The sequence below is a fragment of the Nyctereutes procyonoides genome, unplaced genomic scaffold (assembly GCF_905146905.1).
Source record: "Nyctereutes procyonoides isolate TBG_1078 unplaced genomic scaffold, NYPRO_anot_genome, whole genome shotgun sequence".
NCBI classification, from domain to species: domain Eukaryota; kingdom Metazoa; phylum Chordata; class Mammalia; order Carnivora; family Canidae; genus Nyctereutes; species Nyctereutes procyonoides.
In genome coordinates, this window is record NW_026575126.1 from 38,449,063 (window position 1) to 38,472,214 (window position 23,152).

General features: G+C 49.8%; 1 protein-coding gene across 7 annotated transcripts in view; it reads right to left on the reverse strand.

Moving 5' to 3' along the window:
- Positions 1 to 23,152, reverse strand: part of IFT140 (intraflagellar transport 140) — an 82,444-nt gene that overhangs the window by 43,028 nt on the left and 16,264 nt on the right. For all 7 annotated transcript variants that reach the window (XM_055341108.1, XM_055341107.1, XM_055341106.1 and 4 more), the window contains 10 exons: positions 22,740 to 22,915; positions 21,584 to 21,675; positions 20,893 to 20,999; positions 20,098 to 20,243; positions 16,554 to 16,757; positions 16,364 to 16,436; positions 14,413 to 14,504; positions 5,246 to 5,373; positions 2,935 to 3,052; positions 756 to 886 (listed from right to left, as the gene is read on the reverse strand). In XM_055341108.1, coding sequence (XP_055197083.1) covers positions 756 to 886; positions 2,935 to 3,052; positions 5,246 to 5,373; positions 14,413 to 14,504; positions 16,364 to 16,436; positions 16,554 to 16,757; positions 20,098 to 20,243; positions 20,893 to 20,999; positions 21,584 to 21,675; positions 22,740 to 22,915 — 1,267 coding nt within the window. The remainder of the gene's footprint in view (positions 1 to 755; positions 887 to 2,934; positions 3,053 to 5,245; positions 5,374 to 14,412; positions 14,505 to 16,363; positions 16,437 to 16,553; positions 16,758 to 20,097; positions 20,244 to 20,892; positions 21,000 to 21,583; positions 21,676 to 22,739; positions 22,916 to 23,152) is intronic.

Here is a 23,152-nt window from a genome sequence, read left to right on the forward strand (position 1 = left end):
AGACCAGAGTGGACAGGAACAGTCTCTGGGGAATAGGGTTCAGGTGACGGCAAGAAATTCCAGGGGACATTTGGAGTCAGAGAAGCAGAGTGAGTCTGGGAAGAAGCGAGGATGGGTGTGTTCAGGTGGGGCTACCCAGCGACCAGTTTAAGTTACCGGGGGAAAGATGATTCTGGAAAAGGATGAGAGCTGGGTGGGGAGGTGGGAGCTATAACAGAGCAAAAGGAGCAGACGCCGGCAAGGCCAGCCATGGGCTCTGCTGCAGCGTCCACCCCATGTCCTGAGCGGCACACTTGGTCCTCGGGTGTCACTTCCCCCAGAATCAAATGTGAACCTTCAGTGGGGCAGGGTGAGCACTTCCAGTCCATGAGCATTCGCTGGGCAGTAGAAGGAAGTGCAAACACGGACTCCCAGAAGAGCGACAGTTATTCTCTAGAAATATAGTGTCTCCCCAGACGGATGCCCTCCCTTCCCAGGTGCTGACAGAGCTCAGCTACTGCCACTCCCACCCTGAGATTCGGGCCATCGTGTGGCCACAGCTGCCACTGCCCTTCCAGAAGCGGGGTTCTGCTGGGTAATTTCAGGACCACCCCAACTGCCCAGGGGTGTTGGCTTTCCTGCCTGCGTTGAGCACTGGTAGCTGCTGAGGTCTCGGACATGTGAAGCGTAACTCAGCAGCCTGCCCAGAAGCTGGCCACTAACTGAGCATCAGTGTCCGTATTCTTTCAATGAAATCCTCCCAACCACAGTCTTACTTCTTGGTCTCTTGCCCATTAAAGGACAACTCCTCCCTGCGATTGATCTGCCCCGTCTTGAAGTCAAGGATCGTCATGGTGTCCATTTCCACGTCGTAGAAGCAGATTTTGGAGTCAGGGCTGTTGTCTACCTGGGGGCAGAGAAAACGGAGCTCACAGAGCTTCCTGGCTGACATGCCATGGGCCTGAGAACAAGCGTCTGGTGTCCTACACCTGCCGGCCACCTGGCATTTCTAACGTGGACATCAACTTACCTTCATCCTGCTGAGACCACCGTTCAATCACTACTTTATAAATTCCAACACATCGTGAAGGCCTGACTCCCGCTGTCCAGCCGTGGTCAGTGCTAGCCTGAGTGACGTGATCTCGGTGAGGCGGACTGACCACGGGGGACATGGGGCAGTCTGGATCCCAACAGACCAGTTCTCATGCAGGTGACTGAAGTGAGAGAAAGGGAGCCAGCTTTGCTGCCAGGGCAACAAAGGCCAAGAACTTGGATAGACCGTTTGAGGCTTTACTCTGGGAGAGAGTAGAATGCTAAGTGAGCCTGAGCATGAGAAAGGCAAAGAAACAAATGTCCAAATTTTAGGCAGAAAAACATACTATAAGCTTAATAGCAGCAGCAGAATCACAAAAGCATCGTAGGTTTGGGTACCTGCGAACACCCTTCTAGTCACTGTGTACACCCTTTGCAGAACGAAAGACACACAACAGACTGGGGACACCTCAGCAACACCAAAGGCGCAGCCTCCTGCCCATGAGAGCGGGCTGGCGGGTGGCCTGCAGCAGACCCCTCTTTCCAAGCACACCCCCCCACCGAGGGGTAGGGCTGGGGATGCAGCTGATTTCACCACAAGCTCCCCTGTGCTACCTGAACCATTCCTTTGCATTGTTTTTTTCTTTTGCCATGGGCAAAACGGGGAGGTCCCTCAGTGTCACTGCTCTGGAGGATCGGGGCTCTGGAGCCAGCAGTCACCGTGCGGTCCCCACCCCCACTGTGCATTCACTGCCAGCACCCCAGAGACGGTGCCAGGTCCCGGCATGCCCTCTCCTACTGCACACCCCGCTTCTCCCACGAGTGACCCTCCAGCGGACCCGATCAATGACCCAGGGCTGCCCAGCATGCATGCTTGAGCGGCCTCCCCATGTCCTCCTACCGCCCACATCCCTCCTCGGTGCTCAGACTGACAGGTGGCTCTGTTCCTCCCGAGGATCTCCATACCCAGCCAGACTCCCCTTCGGAGGCTCAGGCTCGTCTTTATCGGCCCACCGGCTGCCCTCCGATGCCTCAAACTCAACATAGAAACAGGATGCCCATTATCTCCATAAAGGCTCCTTCCCGGGTTTCCCTTTCTACATCCACACTGCTGCGAGGCGTAGGACCAGCCCCCGCCCGTCCTGGCCCACGCCAGCCCATCCCCAACCCTCAGGGTGGCTGTGATGGGCACCAAGCCGACTTCTGCACACCCCCCACCATGGAGAAGCACCCTGCAGGAAGATGCTCCATTATGCTCCTGCCTCGCCCCTCTGCCAAGGCTGGTGCCTGTGTGTTGGACCGCTGACTGTGCCAGTCTCGGCCTCGCACCCTGCCAGGGACGGGAGACCCCTGTCCAGGCCCAGCTCTGCCACCTGCTCACACCCTGGGTGCCTCTGTTACTGCCCCACTGCCACAGGCTTGTTTGGAGGGTTCACAGCTCCTGGAGGAGCCTCCCGACCAGTGGGTCGCCCAGCACCACCTGCCAGTTTGACTCATTCTTAGACGGGTGTCTGTTCACCCACAGGGAGGTGCCAAGCTCTCCTGTTTAACCGTAGGCCTGCATTCACCCAGAGGGGTGCCTGGTTCACAGTAGGTAACCAGTGACAAGGCTGTGAAAGAATGGGTTCCCGGGCAAGCACTGGTGGGCAGAGGCAGACAGCCCCCCTGCAGCTGTCACCACATCCTCTACTTCTGTAAGCCAGAGCTCAAAGGTCCTTGCTACCCCCTCGTGCCAAGGGAAACACAGAAGGCTGATGAAAAGGGACAGAAAGGAGAAGTGGTCCAGGGTCGTGCATAGAGGAACTGCGGTTTCAGAGGAATTAGGAGCTGAGCACATGTGGGGGCTTGGGCCTGGGGGTGAAAGGAGAGGCAGAGGCCAAGGAGGACGGTGTCCTGAGCGCGCAGCCGCCCTCCTGCACCCACCTTGCTGAGGAGTATGCTGATCCTGCTGCCACTGGCGTTACACCTGAGTGAGGCCACGCCCGCTGCGCCTGGGATCAGTGCGGCCAGGTTCTTGTCGCTGCTGTACACTTTCGCCTCTCTGCAGGGGGGACACGAGAGGCTCAGGGCAAAGCCCAGGCCCATCCATGGGCCATCCCACCCCCACCCATGCGGGCAGCTCACACTGCCAGCACCGGCCGTCTCAGTGATGAGAAACCTTCATTCACAGAACTCAGGGCTCCGGGAAGGCCCAGCGGCTCCTAGTCTGGGGGTCTGTGCACCCGGGGAGAGGGGCCAGCTCAGAACTCAGGCTAAGATCTTACTTTTAAAAGTTTAAAATTGAGATATAATTGACAATAACATCGTATTACTTTCAGGGTGTAAACAATGATTCAACATTTGGGTGAGTTTTTAAAGTTTCTAGGTTTAATGAACAAATATGAAAGCATATCCCTCCCCCTACCCTTCTGACACAAAAAGCAGCGGCTCTGCTCCCAGCTCCTCTCTGTGTGGCAGGTTTTGGCCATTCATCCTGCCAGACTGTGCTGCTGTCATACTTGCTAGAGCTTTGCAGAAACCAAAATGCACTTAAGCAGCCCCCATCTAGCAGGTTCTAGCTTATCGCTGCTATGGACGGTACTGGGGGCACAGCAGTGGCTCGCCACGATTGTTTTCTCTTAATTCCCATTTCCTCTGTGTTTCCCTAACATCCTCTGTCCCAGGAGGCCCTCCAGGCCCCACGTGACACTTCACGGTCCTATCTCCTTTGGCTCCTCTGGGCTGGGACGGTTTCTCAGACTCCAGGCTCGTGTGCACATTTCCTGCCTCAGTGCAAGGACTTCTCCCGGGAGCCTGGTCCTTCTGACAGAGAATGCTGTGGAAACCCACATCTGGGCACCAGGGGTGCTTGCTGGCTCTCGGCCGCCACCCAGGGCAAGGACACGGTGCGCAGACCAACTGCTGTAGGTACGTGTATGTGCAGATGCCTCTATGTGTACCCGGGTGGCTTCCACTCACCCATCACCATGAGGCTCCTCCTCACCTCCTCCCTCTGCTTATGTCACCTGCTCCCCAAACCTGCATCGGCTGCTCAGTCCTTCCTTCTGTGCAGCTGGGCACCGATGTGGGACGGTCACCCTGTGCCCTGTGTGGGGCAGCTCTGTGCACTGCAGGGCAGTGTTGTATGCATCCCCTCTGCCTCCGCTGTCAAGATCGCCACCATCCCCAAAGGGCTGATGTCAGTCAGCACCGCCTTTCCAGGGACACCGTTCCACACATTTCTAGCACACTTAAGACTATTCTCATATACTGTATTCCATCCTGAGATCCCCTAAATTTGAATTTGCATATGTTTTAGGCTCACGTGCTATGAAGTTCCATGGGCTCTGACAACAACTGTGCCTTCTATTACTATACACAAAATTTTACCACCTAAAAACTGCCCTGTGCTCTACTTGCTCAACCCTCCTCCTGTTTGCTTCCTCCCCCAGTATGCAAAGATTAAGAATTTGTGCCAAGGGGCACCTGGATGGCTCAGCCAGTTAAGTGTCGTCTCACATCATGATCTCAGGGTCCTGGGATCGAGCCCCATGTCAGGCTCCTCGATCAGCATAGAGTCTGCTTGGGATTCTCTCTCCCCCTCTGTCCCTCCCCTAACTCGCTCTCTCACTGTCCCTCCAATAAATAAATAAATATTTTTTTAAAAAGGATTTATGCCAAAACATAAGGCATTACAAAAAAAAATTCAGTGGTCTGTTATCGTAAAAATGGAAACAGCAACAGTTTTCTGGCTCCTATCCTTTTTCAACCTACCATATTGTCTCAGGCAATTTTTAATACGTGTACAGGCATGCCTCACTTTAGTGCACTTTCTAGATACTATGTCTTAACAAATTGAAGGTTTGTGGCAACCTGTGTTGAGCAAGTCAAGCACCATTTTTCCAACAGCATTTGTTCACTTGGTGTCTCTGTCATGCTTTGGTAATTTCTGCATAATCTCAGAGGTTTTTGTTATTGTTGTATTTGCCATGGTGACCTGTGATTTGTTTAGCAAAAAAAAAAAAAAAAAAAAGGAATTTTTAATCAAGGCATGGACATTGTTTGCTTGGACACAATGTCACTGTATATTTAAGAGACTACAGTAAAGTGTAAATAGAAGTTTTATAGGTACTGGGAAACCAAAAAATTCACCTGACTCACTTCATTGTGATATTTGCTCTACTCCAGTGCTCTAAAGCCAAACCCACATGATCTCCAAGGTAGGCCTGTACTTTTATTTAGACAAAAATTGTACCTTCGGGAAAGATCAAAGCTTTTAAAGTGAGCCAGGTCTGTCCCCACAACCAGGAAATTTCCACAGATGTCAAGGAAGCACGGGCTCCCCTCCGCCTCGGAGAACAGTAAGAGCTGTTTCACAGTCCCCTGAGGAAAAGGGAAGAACGAGGATTAAGGAAAGCAGCCTGTGCAGCCTTTCACTTTTGTTACTGAATGTTCCTCATGGGTCATCTGGGTACACTAAGCAGGCACTCAACGTTTACCGAGGGCCCGGGGTGCACCCAGCACCTTGCAGGTTCTAAAGCTCCATGGGACTCAGGAGCACCTGGGGGTCGCAGCTGTTTAAACCCTTGGGACTTTCCAGGACAAGGCCCACGGAGGTGTTTTGGGTTCTGTGACGGAGGTGACTTTTGGTTTCCGCTCAAGGGTTGGAAGCACAGGACTGGAGACTGGGGTGGGGTGTTGGCGGGGCTGATGCAGTCTCTGGGTGGCCTGTGTCACCACTGAGCTGAACTGTGGGCACCCTGTGGTATCTGAGGAACCCTGCCCCAATCACGCGAGAACTGGCTCTGCTCTCTGAACCACCTGCCATCCCAGGGCTCACCACCCCCAAGCACGGCCTTGTCCCCCCTCTGCTCCGGCCCCAGCTCCCAGATGCCCGGGCCCATGTCTGCAGACCTCACTGGTGGCCACCTCCCCAGGCTTTCCCACTACACAGACACGAAGTTATCCTCTACGACAAAATAACAGAAAACCAAGAAACAAGCCAGGATGCTGTCACTGTCATTCGGGGCTTGGAGCCCCTTGGATTTATGTTTAAAAACTATGGCCCTAGGTTACCTGGGTGGCTCAAAGGTTGAGCATCTGCCTTGGACTTGGGGCATAATCCCAGGGTCCTAGGATCGAGTCCCAGATCGGGCTTCCTGCAGGGAGCCTGCTTCTCCCTCTGCCTCTCTCATGAATAAATAAATAAAATCTTTAAAAAAAATTAAAAATAAATAAAAAACTATGGCCCCTCCTAATAGGCATTTCTAACTAAATGGAGGGAATTTAACCAAAAATAATTCATGACTTCAGAAGCCATTATGGGTTTTTTTTTTCATCTTCCCCAAATTGTTTTGCTCAAATCACAAAGCCTCAACTCCAAAAAACCAAAAATAACTTCAGAACAAACGAAACACCTGAATAGGGATGCATACCTTGAGCCTTCCAAATGTTTTCACAATTCTAACTTTGCCATTTCTCCATTAGTTGAGGCAAATACACGACTGAAATAAGTCAAAATGGCTCTGAGGCCCCTTTTTCCTCTCCCTTGTGGTCTTTTTTTTTTCTTTCTTTTTAAATTTTTATTTATTTATGATAGTCACACACACAGAGAGAGAGGCAGAGACATAGGCAGAGGGAGAAGCAGGCTCCATGCACCGGTAGCCCGACGTAGGATTCGATCCCGGGTCTCCAGGATCGCGCCCTGGGCCAAAGGCAGGAGCCAAACCGCTGCGCCACCCAGGGATCCCTCCCTTGTGGTCTTTTTTTTTTTTTTAATTTTTTATTTATTTATGATAGTCACACAGAGAGAGAGAGAGAGAGGCAGAGACACAGGCAAAGGGAGAAGCAGGCTCCATGCACCGGGAGCCCGATGTGGGATTCGATCCCGAGTCTCCAGGATCGCGCCCTGGGCCAAAGGCAGGCGCCAAACCGCTGTGCCACCCAGGGATCCCCCTTGTGATCTTTATCCCCAGATGTGTAGCCACTTTTGCTTGGGCCCCAGCTCTGGCACCACTGTCCCTAATTCCCTCTGTACTGCCCCTGCCTCCACTATACTCCTGCTCCCTCATTCCAACTCTTTTGTCAGACTTTCTTTTTCCTCTGAATCTCCCTCCATTCCCAAAGCTATTAAAACCCACCCCTTTAAAATTAGGCCTTCTGAGGATAAAGTAAGCCCTGAATTTCTTTTCTTTTTTTTTTTTAAGCCCTGAATTTCTAATTTCTTATGTTCCCTGGACTAAGGCTGAATTGTGAGCCATAGTGAGAGTTTCCTAACGTGACTGGGAACCCTCCTCATACTGGTTTACTGAAGAATTTAACATTCATTCAAATTCACCAACCTGGTTTCTCATTTATTTCATTTAGTCCACACGCTTGTTGGTAAGGACCAGGCCAAATATTACATAAACCTAGCCCAGTGGGAACATCCTGAAAGGGATTTAGAGAAACAAAACTAACATTTTGCAAGGTGCTAGAACACTCACTGGAAATCTCCATCAAGCAATTATATTAACTTTTCTAAAGCCTATTGATTAGAATAAAATTCAGATTTGAAGGGGAAAAAAAAAAGGCTGATGAACATGCTTGTAACTATTACAACTGACTTCAGATTGTTTTCAAAGAAAATTCTGGTCTTCTTTAGATGTTGAGTCCACCTGGGTAGCATTTAACTCTATGCTGATTTAACGGATTGAGCTGGGGTCATTCCCCTTACTTAAAAGAACCAGGATGGAATAGGAAACTGTGTCCACTCCACAAATAGTCTGGCAAGCCAGCTAGCTTGCATCCTGGATAAGTCACCTAAAAGAAAACCACTAAAATTCTTAATTTTCAACTACTGCAAATTAAGGCCTCTAAATAAAATGAAAATGAAAATATTCCTATTTTTTGGTATTATTGGAAAGGGTCATGGCACTGGAAAATACTGTTACCAACTTACACACAGACACCTTCAGTGTCCTTGCCAGCCTTTCCTGCGCTCTGCTCTCCCAATTCCCAGTTAATGGGACTCGGGAGAAACTATAGGAGCTCTTCTCAATCCTCCCTCCTAACTGAGAGAAACTAGTCTCCAAATTGGGAATGACTCTATGGCCTTATTGACACCAGAGCCACATACTTGCTCAACTTCACTGCTGTAAAGCAGCCCCTGTCTCAGAGTACTAAGTTCAAATAATGGGGGCCCCTACAATACCCTAACAGGTTTCTGTCCCTGAACCCATTTCCTTTGGTCTAGGCCCTTTGAGAGACACATATCCTTTTCTCCTTAGTTCCTTTGACCTATTCATTTCTTGGGTCAATATTTCTTAGAAAAGCATCATGCCACAGTTTCTCCCAAAAAGGGGAAATAATTCTAGAACTGGACAATATTAATCAAAGTAGCCGATAAGAGGAAATAAGTGACCCTTTGGCATCTTTTATTAGCTTCTTCTCTGATGGCACCATAGCTGAGCCTGGGGACACTGGTTATTTGTCCCTATTGGATGAGCTACTGTCTTTATAAGCAAGGTCCTCAACTGATACTGGGAGAATCCACAGTGCACCTCCCACCGAGATTCAAACAGATCCCTCAAAAGCTCTCTCCGGAACAATACCCTCTAAATACAGATGTTCTTTAATGCATCTGGCCCATAACAGATTACAAGGCTCAGGGCCTCATGATCCCCTGCACTAGTCCCTGTAACATCCCCATTTCACCGGTGAGAAAAACCAGTGGCTGGGGACGGAGGCCCGCCGAAGATCTGCGAGCAGTAACTGACACTATTATCCCTCAGCTCCCGTAGTTCCCAACCCTCTCGCGCTACCAACAACCATTCCAAGCAACATGTTCAGCACAGAGGACCTATGTAGTGCATTTCTAGTATTCCAGTTGATAAAGATAACCAGCAACGCCCCTGTGTTCCCTGGGGTATCCTTCTTTTCACAAAACTTAAAAGCCAATGTGGATGCTACAAAGCTTTCTGCAGACTCTAGGTTGTTACAAGAGATAAATGACTTGCTTTGTTCCTGCTTCCCAAACCTCCTCCCAGGAGGCAGCATCCATCTGTTAAGACTCTTTGCCTTAAAGAGACAAAGTCTCCGAAGAAAAACTGCAGGTTTTTTTTTTTTGTTTGTTTGTTTGTTTTTGCTTAAACTCAGGTTTGATGCTTTGGGCATCTAATCTCAGAATGAGGACTATATCCGTATGCAGATGGAAGCCCTTGTGACCCCTGAATGCTGCCACGTTACCTTTTGACTCCCCATGACGATTTACCGGATGCTCTTCTAACCAATGCTCATTTTCATGGTTTATTGATGGTTCATATTTAAAGGAGAAAAATGGTAAATACTATGCTGGGTCTGTTATCCCAACTCCCTGTGAGGTCATTGAGGCAGCGCCTCTTCTCATGGCGACTTGAGCCCAATAGGCTGTTAAGTGCCTGTACTGGAGCTCATACCTCAGCCAAGGGAAAACTGCAAACATTTATCAGTAGGCCTTTGGGGTAGTCCATGATTTGGGGATATTAAGGAAGCAACAAGGGTTCCTTAGCTCCAATGGGGATAAAATGTAAGATGGCTCCTATGTCCAAAACTTATTAGATGCCACGCTTTTTTAAAGAGAAAGGGGGAGGGGAGAGGGCGAGAGAATTTCAGCCAGACTCTCTGGTGAGTGCAGAGCCCAATGTGGGGCTCCATCCAAGGACCCGAAGATCACGACCTGAGCTGAAACCAAGAGTCAGACCCTTAACCAACAGAGCCACCCGGGCACCCCGGCTGCCGTACTTTCCCCAACAGCTCTGGCTATTATTAAGGTTCCTGGACATTCAAGAATTGACTCTCTGGAGGCCAAAGGAAACCACAGCACTGATATTTCTACCAAAAAGGCTGCTGTCAAGGAGACCAATAGATAGACCTCTGCCATTTTCCAAAGAAATGTTCTTTCAAATTCGGAAAAATTGACCAGAGATGCCCAACAGTTGGTGCCAGAAAAGACAATGGTGGAAATCTAACAATTGTGAGTTTGATTAAAAAAAAAGAGAGAGAGAACTCTGCTTTGGACCAAATAACAATCTGGCCCTACCAGGAACTCCAAAATCCCATTACTTACCACCAAACATATGTTTAAACCACTGGTTTATTGACAAAATGATAGCATTCATGAACCAGCATTGGTGGGAAAACGTTAATGAGGCCACAAAAAGGGCCCACCTCACTTGTCCTGCCTGTCAAAAATATATAATCCAGAGAAAACTGTTTATACAAATGGGTTTCATAAAACTTCCCCATCTCATGGATCTAAATAGGTTTTGGTCATGGTCTGTATGTTCTGTCACTGGCTTGAGGTTTTCCCTTGCAGATAGACCATTGCTTCTCTGTGGCTAAAATTCTGTTAGAAGACACTACCCTACTTGGGAACACCCTCTCAAACGACACAGTGAGCAGGGAACCACGTGCTTCAGTAAGCCTGGCCTGTCTGGCTGGTTTTATGGCCCTCATCGTACATGCCACTGGCGATCAGTCAGTTGAATTTCCTAACAGCACTAGCAATACTCAGTTGGTAAAATGTGTAGAAACCCTCCGACTATCTTGTCCTAAAGCACTGCTGTTAGTCCTAAATCTCAGATCCACCCCCTTGGGGACACAGAGATTCTTACTCTTTGAGTTAGTCACAGGATGTCCCAATGCACTTGGCCCCTACCTCCTCTGACCCACAGCTGATCAAGGGAGATGCGCTTCAACATTGTAAAGGCCTGACTGCTTCTATTAAAAATAACCATGCTTTTAGTAAAGCAATCTTTTTTTTTTAAGATTTATTTATTTATTTATTTATTTATGATGGACAGAGAGAGAGAGAGAGAGGCAGAGACACAGGAGGAGAGAGAAGCAGGCTCCATGCCAGGAGCCTGACGTGGGACTCGATCCCGGGTCTCCAGGATCGTGCCCTGGGCCATAGTAAAGCAATCTTTTTAGGAGACCATGATTTTAGATCAACCTCATAACCTGGAGGTTTTGTCTGTTAGAAAAGAAGTCTCCAGAGAGATTCTCTTCGTCCTTACTGAAAAGGTTCTTCTCAGCTACTGGTCAATAACCTCTGTGCTGCCAAATTACAAGAAATAGACTCTTGGATTCAGGGGATGCATCTAAAGAAAGCGGCAAACCCTGATTGGGCCCGCACGCCATCTGGTGACCTGAAGCTACAGATTTCCTGGAATTGAAGCAGATGACATCTGACGAGACCGCTTTCCCCAGATGTCCAGCCCAGGCCTGTCTGCCTTTTCCTCACTGCTGCTCCTTTTCTCTCTCTGTCGTGGAGAGAGATACTCTCGTCTGCATTTCCCAAACCCTTTCCTGTTATGGCTTTTCAGTAACAGACTCATTACTATTCTGTGACAGACATCTTTCACTTGTTTTTTTTTTCTGAAAGGCTAGAGGTTCAGAATTTACAAAAGTCTTTCTTTCATCTGAACTACCATCCAAATTCATCGTTGTCTGAATTTACAACTTTATAAGCTGTATTACTGAGAACACATCTGGTTCCACACAGTTCTTTTGAGATAACAATACTGTTTTAAAACATCTTTGAAGTTTTGCTATTTTGCAGAGTTCACCATCTATTGCTTCCTTTTAATACCTGCACTGGATCTTCCCAAATGCACTCAGTTAATCTTTCAGTTTACTTTTGCAGCCTCCACTATTCTGCTCTCATGGTTGCTTTAACTGGAGATTTTAGGAGGCATATGCAACTCCAGGCTTGCTTTCACTGGGAGACCCTCTCCCCGCTATGTCAGCGTAAGTGCCAGTAAATATTTCCATTGGCTACCTTCACACCTAGTTCTGGTCCATCATACAATTTGGCATTATCACGTTACTTCTTGTTTTGTATCATTATTCTAAGGTTTGTATTTTGTTACCTCTTCAAACTTTTTAAAAAAGGACGTACCCAATAAGGAGCTGCCCTCTAATGCTTACAATATTGGAAAGACACAACCCTTAGGCGGGAGTACCCGAGATTTTTCTCTCTCCTGACTTTCGCTGTTACTCAAATGTGGCCCTAAGGGGTTTGCAACAGCTTATGCACTCCGCCTCTGACGTAGGACATGACAACATAAAAAGGCCCTTCCTGGCACGGAGGGACACCACAATTAAATACGGAAAACGTGATTTAATCTGTGATGCTTTCAAAGAAAGATCTTGATCATAAAAGGGGAAATGTGAAACTTAATAAAGGGAAACCTCATTCAGAAGATGGAGCTGGGGGGGCCAGTAGGGGGCGCTTTCTGCAACACCCTGTCGGTCGGTTGCAGAGACCTGCCGCGCAAGTGGACACTACAGTTGGCTCTTGAACAGAGGGTTTGAGCTACGCTGTCCATTTACACACTCACATACAGATTTTTTTTCATAAATACAGTACAGTACTGTAAAAGTATTTTTTCTTCCCTGCGATTTAATTTCCATTTCCCTGGTTTGCTTTATTGTTAGAAGACAGCACAGACAGAATAGTATAAAATATGTATATGTTTTATGCATAAAACATACAAAATATGTGTTAACTGTACTATCAGCAAAGATTCGAGCTGCCAGTTTTTGGGGGAGTCCAGTTATACGTGGATTTTTTTTTTAATTTTTATTTATTTATGATAGTTACACACACAGAGAGAGAGAGAGAGAGAGGCAGAGACATAGGCAGAGGGAGAAGCAGGCTCCATGCACCGGGAGCCCGATGTGGGATTCGATCCTGGGTCTCCAGGATCGCGCCCTGGGCCAAAGGCAGGCGCCAAACCGCTGGGCCACCCAGGGATCCCTATATGTGGATTTTTGACTGCATGGGGGTCACCTGTGTGATCCCAGCAGGAGGAAGGGTGACTCCTCCCCCAGCAACAGCCCAGCCAATGAGAAGCCTCTACACTTGCAGGGGTCAGCTTCATCCAATGCACATTCTGTTTACAACAGGCTGGTCACCCCCACAGCACAGTTCTGCAATCTTGCTATGATTTAGCTTTAGCTTGCTTGTTCCAGATCGCAATTCTCCTATTCCCAGATAAACCCATTTTTTTTGCAGCTAAAATAATGGGTAGTTTTAAATCTACGGTTCAGAGCCCTCTTCTCACAGGTTGTTCACCCTCCCTCCCCAGCCCTGTAGCGGGCTCTTGCTCACAAAGCGACATCTTTCATGGGTCGTTAACATGGGCCCTCCAGGCCCCAGCTTCACGTCCACAGCAGATATCCCCACCAAGTGTTGGCAGCAGTGGGGTCCTGCCTCCTTCCCACCTCAAACAGACTGAGGACCTCAGGGGCCAGCAGCCTAGCCTGGCCTGCCCCCAACTGGCACCTTCCCCAAATCAGGCCTCTACTCTAGGGCTCCCCCAGTGACACTCCCCACCCACACTGAGCCCCCTCAGGAAGAACTCCATGGAAGACCCTTGGGGAAGGACGGCAGGAAGGAGGAGCAGCATGTGAGGTAGGAGGACAAGAGCACACGTGTCCAGCAGCCTCTAGAAGTGAAGGCTAGATCTCAGCCCACAACTCAGACCCTGAGGGAGCAGTGGCACCAAGACCTGAAGTTGGGGTGTGAAGATTTTCCCGACCTTGACGGAGCACTGCTCTGGGTACTGCACCAAGTGGTGGCCCCCAAAAGGCACATCCACCTGGAATTTGTGAATGTGACCTTATTTGGAAAAGGATCCTTTGCAGATATAATTAAGGATCTCAAGGGGAGACCATTCTGGATTAGGCTGCCCCTAAATCCAAGGACAAGAGTCCTTATAAGACACAGACACAAGGAGAAGACAGAGGCTCAAATGGAGTGATGCATCTATGAGCCAAGGAATGCCAAAGCGGGCTGGAGCCCCCAGAGGCTGGAGAGCAGGGGATGGATGCTCCATCAGAACCTCTAAAGGGACCAACCCTGCTTACACTAAAGAGTTTGGACTTCTGACCTCCCCAACTGCAAGAGAATAAATTTCTATTGCTTTAAGCCACCCAGTGTGTGGTCCTTTGTTACACCCTGTCTGCGCCAGGTTCCTGCCAGCATCTGGGATGGCGGTAGGCAGGGGCCTCCTACTCCACGCACCAGGGGGAACAGAGGCTGCAGGAGAGCCAGTGGGAAAGGCCTTTCCTGAACTGATGGCCCTTCAGCCTTGAAGATCACATGAACTCCAGCAAACATGCCCTCCCCCTTCCCAGTCTGTGTGTTCAGGGGCCAGCAATCCAATGCTCATCACTTGCGAGGCCCTGCCCCACTTCCCAAATCCACAGGTCTCAGCAGTCATAGCGCACAGACTAGCCCAGAGTCCAGTTTCACAGGCAAGTAAAAAAAAGGGGGGGGGGGCTGTGATCTGGCTGCGTGAGGTCAGTAAGCAGCTTTGGCTTGATTTAGAGATGGCCTTTTAAACTGTTCTAGTGACTTTCATCATCAAGCCCACTCGCTCCAGAGCAGTGATTTACCTGCCAGGTTCGAACTTGAACTCGGTATGGCTCCACGGTGTACACATTGTCCTCATGCATGGCTAACACTGGAGTCTCACACAGGAAAGTTCCTAGGACGAGAGAGGGACATAATGAGGCAGCAGCCCATCTCTTCTTACACGCTCAGAGTGTTGTGAGGGCTGCGTTTTCTGCGTAGGTGAGGACAGTGAGGCCCTAAGGGACGGGAATAGCATGTGGGCCAGGGGCTGGAGTACAGACATGGCCGCCTCTCTGGTCTGGTGGGGCCGCAGCACTACAGCACCGCAGTACAAGTGTTTAGGTGGCCGTCTGTTCTCCTTCAGTGGAGCTCTAGAGACCTTGAACCGTTGTCTTTCTCTAGATGGGTTCTTTTTTTTTTTTTTTTTTTTTTTTTTTTTAAGATTTTGTTTATTCATGAGAGACACAGAGAGAGAGGGGCAGAGACACAGGCAGAGGGAGAAGCAGGCTCCATGCAGGGAGCCTGATGTAGGACTTGATCCCGGGACCCCAGGGTCACACCCTGAGCCAAAGGCAGACACTCAACCACTGAGCCACCCAGGCGTCCCTAGATGGGTTCTTATCTAGCCCGGGAGATGATCACACACACAAGACAGGGAGCACTTGAGCACCCGCTGTGCTATCCTCCTGAGGGTATTAGAAGTTCACCCTCACTCCAGGGGGGGTCCATGCTGCAGAAGACACTAATTATGGACATAACACAAGGCAGAGCAGGAAAAGTATGACAAGTGTAGGTAATGAAGTATTAGAGGTGAAAAGGAGGGAGGGATGGTAAGAGGGTGACCCCCAGTGGAGAAGCACCCCTGGGGTGAGAGCTGTTCTGTAAACCCATGGGGGGAGCTCCCTGGAGCATACGGATGACCATTCCTGTGGAGTCAACGTGGGTGAACAGCACAACTGTGCAGGAGCACTGGGTGAGGGGCCCACCTGGAGGGTCTTTATGGCAGGCTGCACATGGCCCCCGGAGCTATCAGGTCCTGGTCCCTGGAACCTGTGAATGTGAGTATATTGGCCAAAGATGGGGCACGATCCCGAGCTTGCTTCTCTCTCTGCCTGTGTCTCTGCCTCCCTCTCTGTGTCTTATGAATAAATAAATAAAATCTAAAAAAAAAAATTATGTTGGCCAAAGATGGGAAGGTCCTGAGATGGGGAGATTATCTTGGATTATTTAGGTGGACCCTAAATGCAACCCCAAGTGCCCCTATAAGAGGGAGGTAGATTTCAGACAGGAACAAGGTGAGAATGAAGGTAGACTCTGGAAGAATGTGATGCAGCCAGGGATGGCCAACAGCCACCAAATGCAGGGAGAAGTGAGGAACAGATTTCCCCAGAGCTCAGGAGGTGGAGCGGTTGTTGATGCCATGATTTGGGGAACCATGAGTTTGGACTTCTGACCTCTACAGCTGTGAGAAAGTAAATGTCTGTCTGGTTTGCGCCCCCGGTATGGCAGCCCCTGCCACTCTTGTAGGCATGTGCTGAAGAGGGAGGGTCAGGGCAGCCCTCGGAGACAGGAGGTGCAAGCTGATAGAGCATGTCTGACTAATCTATCCTCAAGACTTCCAGACAGAGGCTGGCCTCAGTCAAGATGCCACGGGGCTCGCTGTTCTGTGTGGTCTGGAAGTAGTTCAGAAGCTGGGTGTGTAGCAACCCCCTTCCTTGGCAAGCACTGTTGATGTTTATGCTCATATAGCCTTAATTCCCGACTCTTTCATTGTCCCGGCACCTGGGAGGGCTTCTTGGCCACCTTGACTGGCTTCAGTAAGGTGATGCCCAGCAGCATGGAGCCAGAGGACAGGTCGAAGGACTGACACAAGGGGCTCCTGGTGGTCCTCTGTCAAACCCCTGCCCACAGCACTGGCACCAATACCCCCATTGGATGGTCAGAAAATAAAGCAGGCTGCTATGAGCCCCCTCTAGGGAATAAGACTCCTACCTGCATTCCGTAATGTGCCTCCAGAAGGCTCAAAGACCATCACCTGTTTTCCGTTCCAGACAGCAATGGCATCCTAAAAAAAAATCATGGAAATTAAGAAGAGACCTGCCACCCAGACCCCTTACCACCCTGAACAACCCAGAAAACCGGCCAGGTCCTTTGTCAACCCCATGGCCACCCTTGTAGTCACCTTGGTGGTGAACACTCCACTGACGTGCATGTCTATACGCAGGCTGTGTGTCACCCCCGTGGACAGGAAGGACACACTAAGTAAGCTTGGGGAAGTCTGCACCACGGCCACTTGCTGGTGGAAGTGTGAAGACATGGCCTGCTCGCTGAGGATCACCACGGAGCTCATGTTGTTCACTGCTAGGAGGCTCTTCCGGGAGCCCCACTTCATTCCATGCCACAGGGACAGAGACAAAAGTATGAACAAAGAGAAGGGAGATGCAGGCAGGAAAGTGTTATAAACACAGGGTTCATCAACAATTTTCCTGGCACTATTTCCTCTCATCAGTGTAAACTGATTTAAAAATTTACTAGCATAAAATATATACTTTAGAAAATTTTATAATACTGACACCCAAGTTGTAACGCAATGGGCAAACACTTACATGGCTCTTCTGTCTCATGTCTGTCTTTTTTAAAAAAAGATTTTATTTATTTGAGAGAGAGAGAGAGAGAGAGAGAACGCGAGAGCACACCCACAGCAGGGGAAGTAGCAGGCAGAGGGAGAGGGAGAAGCAGGCTCCCGCTGAGCAGAAAACCCAATGACGTGGGGCTTGATCCCAGAACCCTGGGATCATAACCCGAGCCAAAGGCAGATGCCCAACTGACTGAGCCACCCAGGCACCCCTGTCTTGTGTCTGTTCTTACTGGTTGTTAATTTAGGGATGTTTATATTTTACAAATGGAGAGCTAGTGGACATGACGTATTAAATTATCTGGCTCTCCCCGGTGATGTGAAATGCTGCTTTCGTAATTTCATATTAAACTTCCAAATCTTTCTCAGTCTGTTCTGGGATTTCCTACTCCATTCCAGTGATATGTTTATCCATTCCCGAGTAAGCACATACTGTTTTAATTAATTGCTACAGTTTCGAGATATATTCTGGTTTGTAATTCGGAAATGTTCTGATTCTCTATACATTTTTTTTAATTTTTTTTTATTTATGATAGTCACACAGAGAGAGAGAGAAAGAGAGAGGCAGAGACACAGGCAGAGGGAGAAGCAGGCTCCTTGCACTGGGAGCCTGATGTGGGATTCGATCCCGGGTCTCCAGGATCGCGCCCTGGGCCAAAGGCAGGCGCCAAACCGCTGCGCCACCCAGGGATCCCTCTCTATACATTTTTTTATTTGGCCCTGTGCTCTCCTAGATGAGTTTATTTTGTTGAATTCTCCCAGAAAAGAAAAGCGTTATTATTTTTACTGGATGTATAGTAACCTGTACATTTACTTGGGAAGAAATAACACTCTTATAAAACTAAAGCTTCTCTTTAAGTAACACGGTATGCACGTGTCACCCTGTACTTGGTTTCTCATTTACGTCCTTTAGGAAAATTAGTGTGGCTCTTCCTATTACTTCACATCTGAGAAAGTTGTACTTTCTCTACAGATCTGTTAATATTCTATGCTATTTTGAGCTATTTATTTTGACTTAGTTAAGATATTCAACTAATTCATCCAGAAGCTATTTTTACCTGTGGCCTGAGAGGAGGCTCTAAAGGTAACCCCCAAAGTGCTCTGCGGTGCCCTCAGTGATTTGCTAGGTACATCTTCCTTTCATGGCTCAGCAGGATTAAATAGATTCTGTCTCAGAGGATTATACTCAGCAGGGGTGAGAGACAGGTGAGGACCCTGAGGTGGCAACAGGCAGAACTGGGGGAAAGTAGGAGGAAATAGTCACCTCGTTCTCCAGAAATCACGTGTGAGGCAACACAGTTTAGGAAAATCTGCTAAATCTGGTAAGAACAGTGTCTATGACCCCCGCTGTCCTGCCTTTCCCACTTGGCATGCAGGAGCTCCCCTGGGCAGGCATGGCCAAGAGGTCGGCTCCCTGTTCAGCACCCAGGTGGGGCTACAGCATCTTCTTGGGCAGCGTTTCTCATTTCCCCAACTCCATGCTGTGGAGGGTGGGGTCCCTTGGACTCACAGGGTGCCTGAGAACACTGGGCCCCCATGCCCTTGCCCCAGCTCGCTCACACTGCAGATGCTCCGTGCTGGGAGAGGCTACCTGAGAAGACCAGAGGCTGCTGTGTCCAGCTCCCTGCTCACAGAGAGGCGGCCACTGTCCCCACACCCAAGCTCTGGAGCAGTGACTCAGATTTTTTTTCCCCCAAGGGGAGATGCAGTCCATAGGAATAGAGAGCTCTGACAGGTTCCTCAAAGAAAGTGACCTCATTTGAAACACAGTGTGGATAAGTCCAAACCTAAGGATGCTCTTCAAGAGACTGGAGGTTTTAATGGTGGTAAGCTTGAAGAGGAGGCTGGAAGCTTCCTGAGCGCTACAAACTCCACAGCAGGCCAGACCACTGATCAGAGGGAACTGGAGAAGGACACACCTAGGAGGAATCTTCCTCAGTCAGAACAAACCATAAACCCTGAACTCAAAGAACACACCTGCCCAAATCTCATGGGACTGGACTGTGGTGCAAGCGATGCCCGGGGGTGCTGCAGGAAACCATAGAGCCATCGGCCAGCACCTGGGGAGGCAGAAAGCTCAGCAGCTCAGGGGACAGGACAGTCAGCCCCCAGAGCCATTGGGGAGACCATCCACATGCCCAAGGCCAGCCCTGTGAGAAGTGATGTCAGAGGCTCACACTGCAGGGGAAAGAAACACCACTACAGTGGTCCCAACAAGTCACTAAACAAATAAACAAGCAAACAGCTGCAACATGCCCCAAAGGAGACCATCCACATGCCCAAGGCCCCCAAATACGGACCATCACCAGAAAGACAGTATTTACAAGGAAAAAAAGCATATGCTCAAGAGAAATAAAATCATTAAGTCCACAATGAAAGTTGTACACAAATGTTCACAGTAGCAGAGTTCACAAAGTCCAAATGTGGAAACAACCCAAGTGTCTGCAGACAGCTGGAAGGGTAACAGAAGGTAGTCTGTCCCCATCCCTGTCCCTGCCATGGGTGCTACTCAGCCATAAAAGCAACGTGTTGCTGCCATGTGCTGCCGAGTGGGCAAACCTGGAAAACATGATGCTCGGTGACAGAGACCCGACTAAAAAGCTACGGATTGCACGCATCCATGTCTACAACATGCCCAGACAGGTGAGCCCACAGGGACCGAAAGCAGAGGAGTGTCTGCACAGAGGAAGAGTGGGGGTGGGGGAACTGCCGACACACACAGGCTCTCCTTCTGGGGCGCTGATAGTGGTCTAAGAGGTATTGTGATGGCTGCGAAACTCTGAATATACTAAAAGAAAATTGGGGGAAACCTGGGTGGCTCAGTGGTTGAGCAAAATAGGTATGCTACAGAGCTGGATAAAGCTGCTTTCAGGGTAGGTAGATAGGTGATAAAGGGATGGGTACACAGGCAAGATACAGATGACTAGACGGCCACAATCCCAGACCCACAATCTGAAAGCCCAAAGCCCTTTATTCTATTGTTGTTATTTTTACATAGTCTTAAGGTGCATAACTGACAAAAATAGTTAAAAACCAATCACTTCCTCCACTTTTGCAGGATGAGAGCGCCCTGCACCCTGGTGGCTTGTACCTTAATCTGTGTGATGTTGCCTTCGAGCTCACTAGGGGTCTGAAAAATCCACCTGTCCTTGCCCTCTGCCATTCGGCTGCTCTGGGGGCCTGGCAGTTTTCTCCACATGGCTACTCGCCCTTTATCGGTGCCCGCTGCCAGAAGACCTATCGGTAAAAACAAAGTTCACGGGAATTGAGTGGAAGGTTAAAAGCAATAGGAATCTCTCTTCCCTGACCATGGCTCTGAAATATCCGGGCATCAGCCCCCTGCCCAGTGACCTCCAGTTCTGTACCTGTTCCCACCTGGGAGGATGGTGCTGGGGGGTGTTGGTGCTATTTTCTGTCAGTCTCCAGGAGACCAGGGGCCTGTCTGCCTGTCCAGGGCAGTCCGCTTGTTCGGGGCTGCTTCCCCAGGGCTAGCATGGCACTTAGCGCTCAGCAGGCACATCTTCTCCTGTTTCTCTGGCCTCCTCTGTACATACACACACGCGCACGCACACACCCATGCATACAAGGACATACACAAGTATTTTTAATGTTTCCCACACTTTTTCTTGTGGTTTCCAGAGAGAAGAGAGGTCAACTGCATGTAACTAGGTTGGTCACCCTTTCGAGCCAGCCCCTTGGCCTTCATGTATGCAAGCAAAGTTGTACTGTCACTTTCTCATTTCCAAGTGACTCTGTTCAAGTGACTCATTGTCACTACCGATTCGCCATTCTTTGAAGAGCTGCAGTCCTGTCATCGTTCTGCAGCCCCCAGAGCGAGGCTGAGGCCACCTCCCTCCCACTCTTGCACCTGCCGGAGAAGTCTCACCTTTGGTTTTACAGTAAGAAACACAGTTTATATTCTCAGCTTTTTCAAAACCAAACTTCTCTGCTGGACTCAGCACGTAATTCTCTCCACCTTCTAGATCCCAGAATCTACAATAAAAGGAAGAGAGCTCCCTTCAGGGGCCGTGTCAGTGGCTGCCCTCAGCCCTGAGGGTCCTGCTCAACTTGCAGAGCCATCTGGAAGCAAGCAAGCCCTTGGGACTCTGATATGAACGGACTGCCAGCAATATGTTTACTTCTATCCAATGCCATGTTTGTAATCAAAGGGAGCAGGGGGCTGGTGTGTGACACCAGCTCACGAGAATGAAGGGACTCCAACCACATGCAGTAACATGAGGGACTCCCCCCCCCCACACATCACACAGAACTGAAGTAGCTGGATAAGTAAACACAACACATGATTCCATTTACACCAAGCTAAAAAAAACAGGTCAAAGATCCACACACAGACATCAGGACAGGGAGGAGCCTACACTGTGAGGGCGGAGTGGGGATGCCTGGGGTCTGTGGTATCTTTGCTTTTCAATCTCAGACCTGGTTATATGGACGTGTCCAATTTGTGAAAGGTCATTATAATCCGTATTTTTCTGTATGTATGCTATACTCCAATAAGAATGTTACTCCAAAGAGACTGGATGTTAATGGCAGTGCTCACTGAGGAGCCAGGCTCTTACCTGAGAACAGGTTCCCCTATGGCGGTCACAAGCACGCTGCCTTCAATCAATGCGATGTCTGCCCGGCAACCTGTCTTCCCGCTCAACTTCACCTGATAACGAGAAATAACCCAAAAGAAGCATGTTGCTCTCACCAGCCCGGTGTCGCTGGCGTGTGTGGTGCCCTGGTGGAGACTTGACAGCTGGGCAGGTGCAGCGTGGGTGTGGACATGGGGAAGGTGGCCTTGACTCTGCAGTACTACTCTTTGTTGGGTATTAAGTGGTTAATAATTACAGCTGCTGTGGGCATGGCACCTGGTAAGTGACCACCAAGCTGAGCCGAGTTCGGGCCTGACCACATCTCCCGAGCAGCTGTCTCGACCCCGTTCTGCAGAGAACAAACCTGCCCAGGGCCCCCCAGCCAGTGAGCGGCTCAAGGGGATCTGAACCCAGGTCCACGGGACTCAGGGACTCTATTTCCAACTATTGTGCCAGGAACACAGAAATGCCAGTGTGAACACCGACTTACAAAAATCAATCAGCTCTGTAATCTACAAGAGTATCTTTAGGGAAAGTCCAGAATTCTCGGAGGAACACAGATTCCTCTGGTACAAACCAGGGAACCAGGAGGGCAGGGAGGGCAGCTTGGTGAGTTGCACACTTCGAGCAGCATCCAGTGCCGGGGCATGCCCCACAGCATCCTCCCATCAGCAAGAGCCCAGGGTGGAGCTGAGAGGCACCTGCACGGGGGTCTCACTGTTTCCCAGGAGCCACAGCCAAACATCTGCTACCCAGGAGGGAGACTGACCCTCAGGCAAAACCACCTATATGTGTGCTTGGGCCAGGGACAGCTGTGATAGAAGCAAGGACGCTCATCTACGCACAGATGGGAAGCCAGATCATGTCCCTGTCCCACCTATTTCCACCCCGAGGTCAAATGAGCCATGGCAAGGTAAGCGGTTCTTCTATGTCACAGGAGAATATACAGGCTGTGAGCCAACCACTCGAGGGGGCGCAGGCCTGAGCGAGCCCAGAGCCTCCCACTCCTGTCCAGTGACGCCTGCAAAGCTCCTGGCAACCGCGCCGTGTAGGTGATGCCACTGGACAGCTCTGTCGGCGTGGTGTGGCAGGTTCGGCCTGGCCCTGGCCGAGGCCTGCTGCCCACTGTCCCGCCTACCTTCATCACTTCCTCTGCTTTGCCCTCGGGCCTCACCGCGTACAGAGACAGTAGCAGGTTCTGCGTGACCACCACCAGGGCCTCCCTCTTCTCGATGTAGAAGAGCGTTTGGATGGAGCTGTCTGTGGATGCCACCTGGGTGCTCTTCCCTTTCTCATCCACGTAGAGCACTGTCCCTAAGGGCAAAGGGGTCAGTCCAGGGGGCATGGCACTTGCCTGCGGCACTCATATCTACTTACAGACCTTTGCAAAATAAACATCTTCATCATAAAAATTCACAAATAAAACATTTTAAAAACATCCGCACATGACCTCCCAGGCCGTCTCTGAGGTCACTTCCACCATTTCACCCCGCTGTCCATTCTCCGGGGTGCCACCTGCTGAGGCCCAAGCGATGGCCCTCCCACATGGCT